This window comes from Podospora pseudopauciseta, assembly GCF_035222475.1.
Source record: "Podospora pseudopauciseta strain CBS 411.78 chromosome 7 map unlocalized CBS411.78m_7, whole genome shotgun sequence".
Taxonomy (NCBI): domain Eukaryota; kingdom Fungi; phylum Ascomycota; class Sordariomycetes; order Sordariales; family Podosporaceae; genus Podospora; species Podospora pseudopauciseta.
In genome coordinates, this window is record NW_026946667.1 from 1,631,880 (window position 1) to 1,641,982 (window position 10,103).

A 10,103-nucleotide genomic window follows, 5' to 3' on the forward strand; every position below is an offset into this window, starting at 1 on the left:
TATCGAATCGTAAAGAGGTAGTAGTGTAGTAGTAGTAGTAGGAGTAGTAGTAGTAGTAGTAGTAGTAGTAGTAGTAGTAGTAGTAATAATCACATCACAACAAAATAAATCTCCCCCACCAGAGCCTCATGAGTGAAACAAATCCCAAGCTCTCTCACACAGCTTCAAAAACTCTTCCCTCTTCGCCCTCTGCGTGTCAGGCGAGTCCCTCCCCTCCTCAAACGGCCCCGTCCTCCTACTCGACCCCGGCGCGTGCGGCGCAGGTCTGCTCCCGTTCCCCCCCAGCGGCGGGCTGCCGTCCTCGTACTCGGCCCGGCTTCTCTTGACGGGCGGCGCGTGGCTCGGGACGACATTGTTGCTGCTGATGTTCCGGCTCGCGTCAGCATACTGCGGTATCCCGTCATATCTCGAGTCTCGCGAGTGTTGTTGCTGCTGTTGCTGCTGCTGCGGGTATGGGTGCGGGGACGGTGGTGTTGGGGGTTGCTGCTGGTTGCCTGCGTAGTGTACTAACTTGGGTAAAAGTTCCGGTCTGCCGCCTGCCAGTTCCACCTGGGCTTCCTCGGCCGACTTGTACTCCCTCGGCCGGCCTGGGGTGGACGCTTGCTGCTGCTGAGGTGGCGGGTGGTGCGGCGACGCAAGAGGGGCGCGGTTCTGGTTGGCAAAGAGCGCGTGGCCGCTGGATTCTGGGTGTCCGGAAAGGTTCTGTCCAAAAACGTCGGCGATGGGCGGGAGGCGATTGTTCGTTTGCTGGGCTGGGACGTGGTGAATGTGCGAGTTCCTGGCCAGGTTCGAGGGCTGGTTGGTGATGTGTCGCGTTAGCGGGTGCGGGTTGTGTCTCCCTGTGAAGGTCTGGCCCAGTGGCGCGGATTGGATCACGCGCTCGTTCGCAAACTGCTCGTGCGACGGCGCAACGATGCTCAGACCTGGCGGAGGCCCACGCTTGCGGGCAAAACCAGGTGTCTTTGCGGTAAATTGGCCTCCGTCCTTGTCGGCGGGACCGTCGCCCTTGGCCGACTGCTGCTGTAACCTCTGCTCGATAATCTGCCTCTGGTGTTCCCTGACGCTCATGCTGCGCTGCAGCTGCTCCTTCATGACTGGGTCCTGGGTTACGAAGCCGGGTGACAGGCAGGCCAGACCAACTTCCTGGATGCCCAGGCCGTCTCTGGCAGTCAGGGGCCGTCCTGTGGCGGGTGAGACAATGTTTGTCGTGTTCTTGGAGAGATCGAGCTTCCTCGGCCGGTGACGGGCTGTGGGCAAATCGGGCGATCCAGGCTCCTTCTTGACGATGATTTTGGGGCCTTCTCTGCTTCGAGATCTGTGCGTGGTGCGACGGGACGGATTAGTAACGTTGCCCCAAATGAAACAACAGACCCAGGGCTGATGGGCGCAGCGCAGCAGCTGGAAAGGGGGGTTGGAGAGCAAAACTTACGCGCTGGGTGGAGAGGACTTGTGAGCGGTGGGAGCGGCACCTACACCCTTTGGGCTGCCGCTACCAGTGCGTGCTGGCGCTGGCGCTGGCGCGTTCGGGTTTGCGGACATGGGTGGAGGAGGAGGAATCGACTGTGTTGGCCTCTGGGCGCTGGGAGATGTGGTGATGTCGTTGCCAAAAGAAGGCCTGTCGTGAGGAGCCGGTGAAGGGGCCATTGCGACTGCGGTGCTCATGATGAGTTGTGTAGCGGTGGCGCGTTGCAGGCAATTCGAGGATTTGGAAGCGGGTTTGGAAAAACCGATCACTCAGATTTCCCCGAAAATTGGGGGGCAGGGCCTAACCGGGGGGAGAGAGAGAGAGAGAGGGCGATCCGAATCGAGAGTGCGTGGATGGATGAATGGGTTGAAGCGAGGAAGTGCAGCGGGAAAGAGGCGTCGAGTCTGGTAGTCGAGTCGAGTCGAGACCACAAATTGGATACTCGGTACTCTGTCTCCTTTTTCTTGGATTAATTGTGTCGGCCAGAAGAAAACCGGGCGCTTCTTTCTCCCTCTCCGACTGCGTTGCGCTGTGCTTGTGCTGTGCTGTGCAATGTGTGCTGTGCTGTGCTGGTAGGTGCTGTGCGTCGGCGTATTGCTGCAACCAAATGCTGCAGTTGCTGCACCTTCCTTTTTTTGGCAATGCACGTCGTAAAAGGGAAAGACGACACCACCACCCAAGACTTTTTGACGGGCGCTTGCGCTGGATTGGACCTTTGCTGGGATTCGTTGGATTGTTTCGGGCCGGACGTAGATAGTCGTTCCTGTTCTTCTCTAATTCCAATTCCAGTTCCAATTCCAACTATTCCACCTGCTTAATCTCTTGCTTCGTCCCGTCTTCCTTGTTCCTTTGGGGGAGTCGGCCGATATATAGATGACCAACAAGACTAAATTATTGTGCCGCAGAGAAGCGGGCACGGGGGATTCGGTGGTGCTGTGTTGGATGACGGAGTGACCGGGGATGGTTTGGATGGTATTACACCTACACGCCACAACTGAGGAGGCCAAGAGTGCGGTAGCAAGAGTATGAAAAACAAGAAGAAAAAAACAGAAAAAAGACTCGAGCAAAACAAAGTGCGATCGAGGGTTATTTTGTTCCGGAGACGAGAAGAAAGAGAGAGAGAGAGGAGAGAGGGAATGTGTGTGAAATAATAATAAGGGGGAGGGGTACTGTTTCTAGTTTCTGGCGCGGGGGAAGGGGGGAGGGATGATGATGGGATGGAAAAAGGATGAGGGGCTGTCTGTGAGACGGCGGCGGGATTCTTTTTAGGGGAACACAACTCGCATGGCCGGAGCTACACTACGCAGGTAAAAGGGCCAGTTCTGCCAGTCGTATAAGCGTGAACCGGGGGGCCTCTGGTATTAAAGGAGACGATGCAGACACGGTGATGCAAGTTGTGTGTGAGGTCTGTGGCTACTCCCTTGGTCACAGGTGGTCAGCCAGAGCGAGCTCTGATGGACGATGACCGTCAGTGGCTCTAGTGTTTGAGATTCGACGTCGTGGAGTACCAAGTGGAGGCCCTTGTTGGCGAGGGGCGGGGCTTGGTCTGAATCTGATCGACTGGGAAGTGCCCCCGAAAAACTAGCCCTGTCCCGTATCAAAAAAAACCTGCTGAAGAGAGGTCAAAAAGTAAAAGGCCCGTCTGGAGTTTCCCTATCTTCTACGTTTGACTCATGTGTTCACTCTCCCGTGGGCCCGCAATAAGTCCCTCGGACAGTACGAGTTTTTGTTTTTCATTAAAAAGCTCTGAGGTTGTTTTGGATTGAAAGTGGAGGCACTCGTTATTGGCAGAAACACGGAGTCCACTGTTTCCTCTTTGGACCCCTGTCAGATTTCCCAGCAGCCATGACAGTGTCGCCTGAAACTCGTCTGTGCTGCAAGGAGGGGCGCAGCTTTATCAACCGAGAGCAACGTCCTCCCGTCTTTTTTCCCCGTAGCGCTGCATCTCTAGGCCCTGTAGGTGCGGTCCATGATCATCAACAAACACGATAGAAATAGCTTCAAAAGATCGCCTCTCTGCTCATCAGGATCCCTCATGTTGCAGCAGCCTAGTAGAGGACAAACTGCCTCATGACTTTGGGCTTTGATTGGGTCTCACGTCTCTTCCCAATCAAGGACTCTCTGAAGACTTTTTTTTTTTTTTTTCCAAACCAACTGAGACAAGGGGCCTCTACAGAGTATGTGAGAGTGTGATATCGTGGGCTATAGTGAGGTATACTAGCGTAATCTTTCTCCCGCTCCGGGAACCATAGAAAGGATGACTTCGGATCTCTCCCACATGGCTGCTGCGCGGAACAAAGGCCGCCGACTGATGGTGGGATGTCAGTTCAGAGGCGGCCAGATATCCGGAAGAGCCCATCGCCTGCTTCAGAGATATTGGACCAGGTGATGCTTATAAAAGATGCAACTCTACAAAGTTAGCGTGAGAATATGAGAGGTTGGAAAGAGGGATGAGACCGCATTCGTTTCCTTGGTGCTTGAGACTCTTCTAAATCAGGTCAGCACATCACACATTCCGGACACCATCACAAACCAGATGTTGGGTCTGGCTGGGTATTTGTTTGGCGGCTGCAACAGCAGCAGCAAGACGGTGGTCTATTGAACCTCACCAGCGCTCCACCCAAGCTGCGACATCTGCGTTCTGGTGGGGACCCCTGAAGTTGGTGAGCCTTGTGGGTGGGTTGTGTGGGTTTTTTCGTCCATGATCGTCCACACTGTGTTGTGCAAGGTACGAGACAACTGTGCCGCCAACACCATCTCTCCTTCAAAGCCGCGATGAGATTTCCTTAAAGTCGCCTCCGCGACATCCCGCTCTCCCGCTGCGAGCTGCCATCTACCGTTCGTGTTTGCTGCCCTTGTCTTCCTTTGGGGAGAAATTGTACCTCGACGGGATTTCTGTGCGACTGCCGCCGTCGCAAGCCTGTCTGTGGGAATTATCTAGTCTGTGCTCGCCAAGGCTGTACCGCACAGACAAGCGGGGGATAAACGACAGGACTCGGACCTCGATCATAAAATCGACTTTTGACAGGCTCTTTTGGCGTTGATAGGGGAGGCCGACGGGGCTGTCTGTCCCAAATCCATAGGCCACCGCTGGTCGAAGTTGTACTCCGTACACAAGATGTTTCTCCTCTTGTCCAACACCTTGACCAATCAACAGCCTTGCCGAATATGGCGGTTGGCTCCCCTGAGACAAACACCACAAACTCGGAGGATTGGGCGGTGGTGAGAAAGATTGTGAACTGTCCATACGAAGCTGGTGAAAAAAGCCTCAACCTCGCTGTGGCGACGTTTTTCTTCTCTTGTTGTTCTCGTCTATCGTTTGGTGTTGGATGAGCTGCATGCGATAGCCGTGTTTCATCTATGTGCCGGCCGCATGAGACGGTGCTAACCCCGGAATCCTAGGATCGTCTGTTCCGGCCTTCTCGGCTACCCCAACATCCTGATGACCCGATCCGACCCGGTCCAGGGGACACTGTCGACGAGGGAAAAGAAAACACAACAGCGTCACATGGGGGTGGTTCACCAACACCCCCTTGAACGGCTGTTTTCTTCCTGCCTCATACGAACGACGTCTGAAGAACCGAACACTATAAACCCTTCCAATTAACCGTTCAGCTTGTCCCACACAGAGAGACTCGCCGAGATGCAGACACGAGTAGGTCACAGCAGGCCCTCGCTCGTCAGGAGATCATGCTGCTATCCGAGCCTCTCGGCAACGAAGCCATCTTCTGTGTCTTTTCTTTCGAGCCCAACTACCTGTGAGGTGTCGAGTCGAGCGCCTCCTGCCTTTCCACTGCAACCTTACCACCCGCATTCTGGAATACTTGGATGCAAAGAAGAACCTCGGGAGGGTGGCATGCGTGAAGAGCCCCCCCTTTGCTAACGCGATGCTCACTCCGAGCGCCCAATGAGGAGGGCATAAAGGAATACCGTTGGAATGGGTCGTCTTCCTGTTGGTTCGGGGCAGCCGCTGTCAAGGTAGAGGTGGCGTATCCCTTTCTAACCCTTCGTAAGTCCAAGTGCTATGGCCGAGTCGAATGATACAATGATTCCGCGAAAAAGGTTAAAGACTGGGTCATATGCACAGAATTTTGAGGTGTGATTGTCCGCCACTGTGAAGTGGCTGTTTGATCGCCTTGCTCATGAACATTTTGTTAAAAATTCCTCCGAGATTTCAGCCGTTGAAAATGCGAAATTAAAGTTGAAGTAATAGTCAAGTACGGGAAAGAGCAATTGCGAGAACTTTTCAAGACCGAAAGGCTGTAATCCAACAAAACAAGGCTGAGCATCACAATGAGTGTCGTTGGATTTGAGTGTGGTGGGGAGAAGTGAATTCCAAGTTTGGCGGGGGACGGGTGGCGGGGACGCCTTTTCCTGCCCCTGTCACAAGCTCTCTCCAAAAATTTCCAGCGCCCAATAAAATTTTCCGAATCTGAATATCAAGAACTCACTTTCATATTGACGACGGAACCTTCCACCTCAGCCTTGTACAATACAGAGAATTCGAATAAGCCAAATCTAAAGAGGCAAATCGACATCATAACTCAAAATGGCTGCCAGACCTGACTCGGAGGACATCGCCATGGACGATGCGCCCACCTCTCACCAGCCTGAGGTTAAGGATGATACTATGGTCGATGATGCGGGCGAGGACGTAGAGGAGGAGGAGGATTATGAGGAGGAGGAGGAGGAGGAGGAGGTTCAGAGGGTGAAACTGGTATGTCGAGTTCTCAAGTTTTGCTCAAAACTTTTAAAACTAATAAGTTTCAATCATAGCTTCCTGGGTCAACGGAAACTGCTGCCTCGTTCGAGTTTTCCAATGAGGGTCACACACTCGGCAATGCTCTCAGATATGTCATCATGAGAAAGTGTGTTGAGCTCCTAAGCTGGACTTTATGAAATTCTACTAACACAAACTGTAGTCCCGAGGTTGAATTCTGTGCTTATGCCATCCCTCATCCCTCAGAAGCTAAGATGAACGTCAGAATCCAAACTTTCGGTTAGTTTTATCACGTTTTGCATTTCTTTTCAGAATTAGGATGCTGATACCACCATCAGAAGGAACGACCGCAATCGAAGCTCTTGAGAAGGGCCTCCGGGACATTCAGGAGCTCTGCGACGTCGTCACTGACAAGTTTGTGGCGGCGGCAGACGACTTTGAGAAGAAGAAGGCCGCTACTGCATAGCTTCATTCTGCTTGATTTTCTGTACAAAGGATAAACTAGGCTACTGGCGTTTTAGGCGTGCTCTGGGCTGGGACATGCATAGGTAGAGGGGACACTTTATCATGGGCGGATGTGCAAAAACAGCTGCTTGTTTTTTAAGGAATTGCGGCATTGCTCTTTATATACATCAAAAACAGAGGGTGTGATAGGCACCCATTCTAGTTGCGGCCCTTTATACAACTGTGAGCATGAGTGGAAGTATCGGTGTGAGAGTATAAAAAAGCTTACCTCCAGGAAACCGGAAACGAAGTTTGAGGGTAGGATCTTCTCGCCTCTGAAGTTTTCCTCCTTGAAGTAGTTCATCAAGTGTGTGGTTTGACGCCAGAAGTTCATGGTTTCCTGCAAGACCAAATGTCAGCTGTAGTCCCCCCATACCACAGCCCCTCCCACTTCCACCCTTCACCCAAAAGTCCCATGTATTGTTCCGCTTACTTGGTAGTCGGCATTGTTCTGCAAAAGGAGCATATCGACAACGGGGAGCTTGTTGACGAATCTGTGACGCTCGAACTCCTGTCTGATGCGGGTGCGGATGGCGGAGACGGGTTGGGGGATCGAGTACATGGTCTGGATCTCAGGCGCCTGGAGAAGTCCACCACAGTCAGCAATTGCCCCTTGCTCTACAACAACATCCCTCTGCCTTGGACGTACCGCCCGAATCCATGCCCGATAGGCTGTAAGCACTCTGCTTCTCGCGTCGGCCCAATTGGCCGCTGTTCCGTTTGTCAGTCCGCTGTTTTTTCTCGAACGATCTTGAAAGTAGAAGACTTACATTGCCGCGTGGTAACAGCGAATTGGGTAGGTGAGATGGCCATGGCGCCCGAGTTCGTCGTCGTTTGTTACGGTTCTGAATCGGGGGGTTTCTTTGACGTTGCTGCTCTCCCACCTTGGATTGGCGGCAGCGCTCGCTCGCTGCGGAAGCTTTGACCACCTCGTTCGCTCACTTTAACGCCCTGCTGCTGAGAGAACCCCACTGCGTCAAAGGTGGCTTGCTTAGTCATTTACTATATCAAGCAGCCTTCTCAGCTTCGCGACTGACAACTTTCCAGCATTTCGCCCCACCATCAACTATTACACTCCTCAACCTAAACATCACGAATAAAACATCACGACTTTTTTGCGATCTTCGATAGTTTCACACTATACAACACCGCCCCAAATCCAACCTTCACACCACCCCCTACCTTCCAAAAAATGCCCCCCATCCGCCCCTCCTCCAAACGCAAGCCCCCCCCCGACGGCTTCTCCGACATAGAAGAAGACCTCCTAATCTTCTCCAACAAGATGAAAGACGCCCAAAACGCCCCCTCGGACAATATCCCCAAGCACCAAGCCCAATGGCCCATCTTCCAAATCTCTCACCAGCGCTCCCGCTATATCTACGAGCTCTACTACGAAAAGGAGGCGATATCCAAGCAGCTCTACGACTGGCTCCTCAAAAACGGCTACGCCGACGCGGCGCTCATCGCAAAGTGGAAGAAGCAGGGGTACGAGAAGCTGTGCTGCCTGAGGTGCATCCAGACAAAGGAGACAAATTTTAACTCTACCTGCGTGTGCAGGGTGCCGAGGGCGCAGATGAAGGGGGAGGATAGGGAGGTGCAGTGCGTTAGTTGTGGGTGTAGGGGTTGTGCTTCTACTGACTGAAAGCGGGAAAAGGGACGGGCGAGGGAGTGATGAAGGGGGGGAAAAAAACAGGAGGAGGATATCAGTGGGAGAATGGAAAAGGCTAATAATGGAAGGAGATAAGAGCAGATCAAACTGCGGATGGAGACCAGAGATCAGGCCGACGTAACGATAGAAAGCATTCAGCGGGGAAGATATAGCGGTTTTCTAGAGACGGGGATACTAATAAGGTTCCTATCGCACACATAGCGACATCATTCTGGGCGTTTTTGGAAAGGGATTTGAGACTGTAAGGCACCCCCACATGTACAGTGCGTTTCGTTTGATGCTAGGGTGTTGGAAGCTCACATATCAGGCAGGAAACATCATAGCATCATAGAGGCGATCACTGGGTTGTTTATATCATGAATATAATGAGAATCTCGATTAACTGTGTACAATATTCATCTCTCTGTGAGTCTCTTGTTTATCATACTTGATCCCATTGGATATGTGACGGTGTAACCTCCTCCAACCTGCCTTTGTGTTATTATGCTGAAACAGTGTCCAACTTGGAGTATAGTAAATACTATCGTTTCGCGAAACCGGCCCTTTTGCCACGGCCAAATCGTACGCCTCTTGGCACGAACTGGAGAGCCGACATGGCAGTCGAGATGTCATCCATTTCCACATCAGGCTTGCGCTCAGAACTAGCAGGTTCAACTTGCATCTCGTTATCCTCGGGTTTGGCGGCTGCTGACACTGGCTTTTCTGTGTTGACAGGTGGCGTGCTGTCTTGGCTGTGCTGCTGTTGAGATTCTGAAGAGACAGGCGCAAGACTCGGCCTCCTATTGCCGTTGCTGTCGGTTTTCTTATCACTGCCCTTCTTGTTCTCATCAAGCAGCAGCGACCGTCGCCCATCAATACCATACCGCGTGACCCCAAAGAAGAAGTTCTTGGGGTACATGTGCTTGGCGATGAGGTGCATCTGCCTCTTTTGTGGCGTCATACAGACTTTATCACAGGTTTCAACGAAACAGGTGTACTACACGAGTGGAGTTAACGAAACAAATGGTTAGACAGTTGACACAAACCTTGTATGAGAAGTGATCGGCTGAGATGAGGAGAATTGGGGTTAATGAATTGGGATATCTGGGTGTTTGGTAAGGGGCGAGCATGGGGACTTACTGTGCGCTCTCCCTTGTCTCGCTTGACTTGGATGAAGGCATCGTGATTTTCACTGATGTGCAAGCTGAGGAGATGGGAAGAAGGAAAGTTTTTGCGGCATTCGAGGCAGCGGTTGGTGTGCTCGTTGCGGTAGTGAGATTCGTATTCTTGGTAGGATGAGAAGGTGATTGGTTCTTTGTGCGGTGGGAGGGAGCAGGGCATGGGATTGTTGGTCTTGGTGGTGGTGATGAGGGAAGGATCCAACTCGGTGATTTTGGCTGCTGGGACTTGGGTGGCTGTGGGATCTGGTTCGGAAGTAGCGGGGACTTTGGTTAGAGGTTCGGATCCGTTGCTGATGCGGAGGAGGACAGTAGTGAAGGCTGAGCCCGGATCTGCGGATGCCTCGTCATATTCCCGTGCGCGTTTTCCCATTGTGTTTGATGCAGCCGACAATCTAGTTGGTTTGTACTGATGACTGTCAGGACTTCTTTGCAAGCAAGCCGTGTTGATTGATACCTAGATACTTTTATGGGAAGAAGCATCATGAATCCCTCGCCGAATGACGATGTCGATAAAGCTTAGGCTGGCACGGATCTTTTTGGGGTCCGAGCGGCGTGGAATGGGCGATTGGCAAGTGGACCAACACA

The 10,103-nt window shown here is 52.5% G+C and overlaps 5 protein-coding genes across 5 annotated transcripts; 2 read left to right on the plus strand and 3 right to left on the minus strand.

Moving 5' to 3' along the window:
* Positions 1-126: 126 nt before the first annotated feature.
* QC763_708170 (uncharacterized protein) lies at positions 127-2,877 on the minus strand (the record flags this gene model as incomplete). Its single annotated transcript, XM_062915805.1, has 2 exons — positions 1,430-2,877; positions 127-1,315 (listed from the first exon to the last, which is right to left on the minus strand). The coding sequence occupies exons 1-2, from the start codon at positions 1,660-1,662 to the stop codon at positions 127-129; spliced, it is 1,422 nt and encodes a 473-aa protein (XP_062761797.1). The 5' UTR covers positions 1,663-2,877.
* A 3,137-nt stretch (positions 2,878-6,014) lies between these two features.
* On the plus strand, positions 6,015-6,860 carry RPC19 (RNA polymerase subunit AC19; the record flags this gene model as incomplete). Its single annotated transcript, XM_062915806.1, has 4 exons — positions 6,015-6,182; positions 6,242-6,333; positions 6,388-6,464; positions 6,524-6,860. The coding sequence occupies 4 exons, from the start codon at positions 6,015-6,017 to the stop codon at positions 6,649-6,651; spliced, it is 465 nt and encodes a 154-aa protein (XP_062761798.1). The 3' UTR covers positions 6,652-6,860.
* On the minus strand, positions 6,739-7,593 carry NdufA6 (ndufa6 NADH-ubiquinone oxidoreductase subunit). Its single transcript, XM_062915807.1, has 5 exons — positions 7,460-7,593; positions 7,339-7,400; positions 7,123-7,269; positions 6,919-7,029; positions 6,739-6,860 (listed from the first exon to the last, which is right to left on the minus strand). Exons 1-5 carry the CDS (start codon positions 7,500-7,502, stop codon positions 6,849-6,851), a joined length of 375 nt encoding a protein of 124 aa, XP_062761799.1. The 5' UTR covers positions 7,503-7,593; the 3' UTR covers positions 6,739-6,848.
* Positions 7,594-7,881: 288 nt separating this feature from the next.
* On the plus strand, positions 7,882-8,331 carry BUD31 (Component of the SF3b subcomplex of the U2 snRNP; the record flags this gene model as incomplete). Its single annotated transcript, XM_062915808.1, has 1 exon — positions 7,882-8,331. One exon carries the CDS (start codon positions 7,882-7,884, stop codon positions 8,329-8,331), a length of 450 nt encoding a protein of 149 aa, XP_062761800.1.
* A 393-nt stretch (positions 8,332-8,724) lies between these two features.
* On the minus strand, positions 8,725-10,021 carry QC763_708200 (uncharacterized protein). The gene is made up of 2 exons (XM_062915809.1): positions 9,478-10,021; positions 8,725-9,334 (listed from the first exon to the last, which is right to left on the minus strand). Exons 1-2 carry the CDS (start codon positions 9,886-9,888, stop codon positions 8,879-8,881), a joined length of 867 nt encoding a protein of 288 aa, XP_062761801.1. The 5' UTR covers positions 9,889-10,021; the 3' UTR covers positions 8,725-8,878.
* Positions 10,022-10,103: the final 82 nt, after the last annotated feature.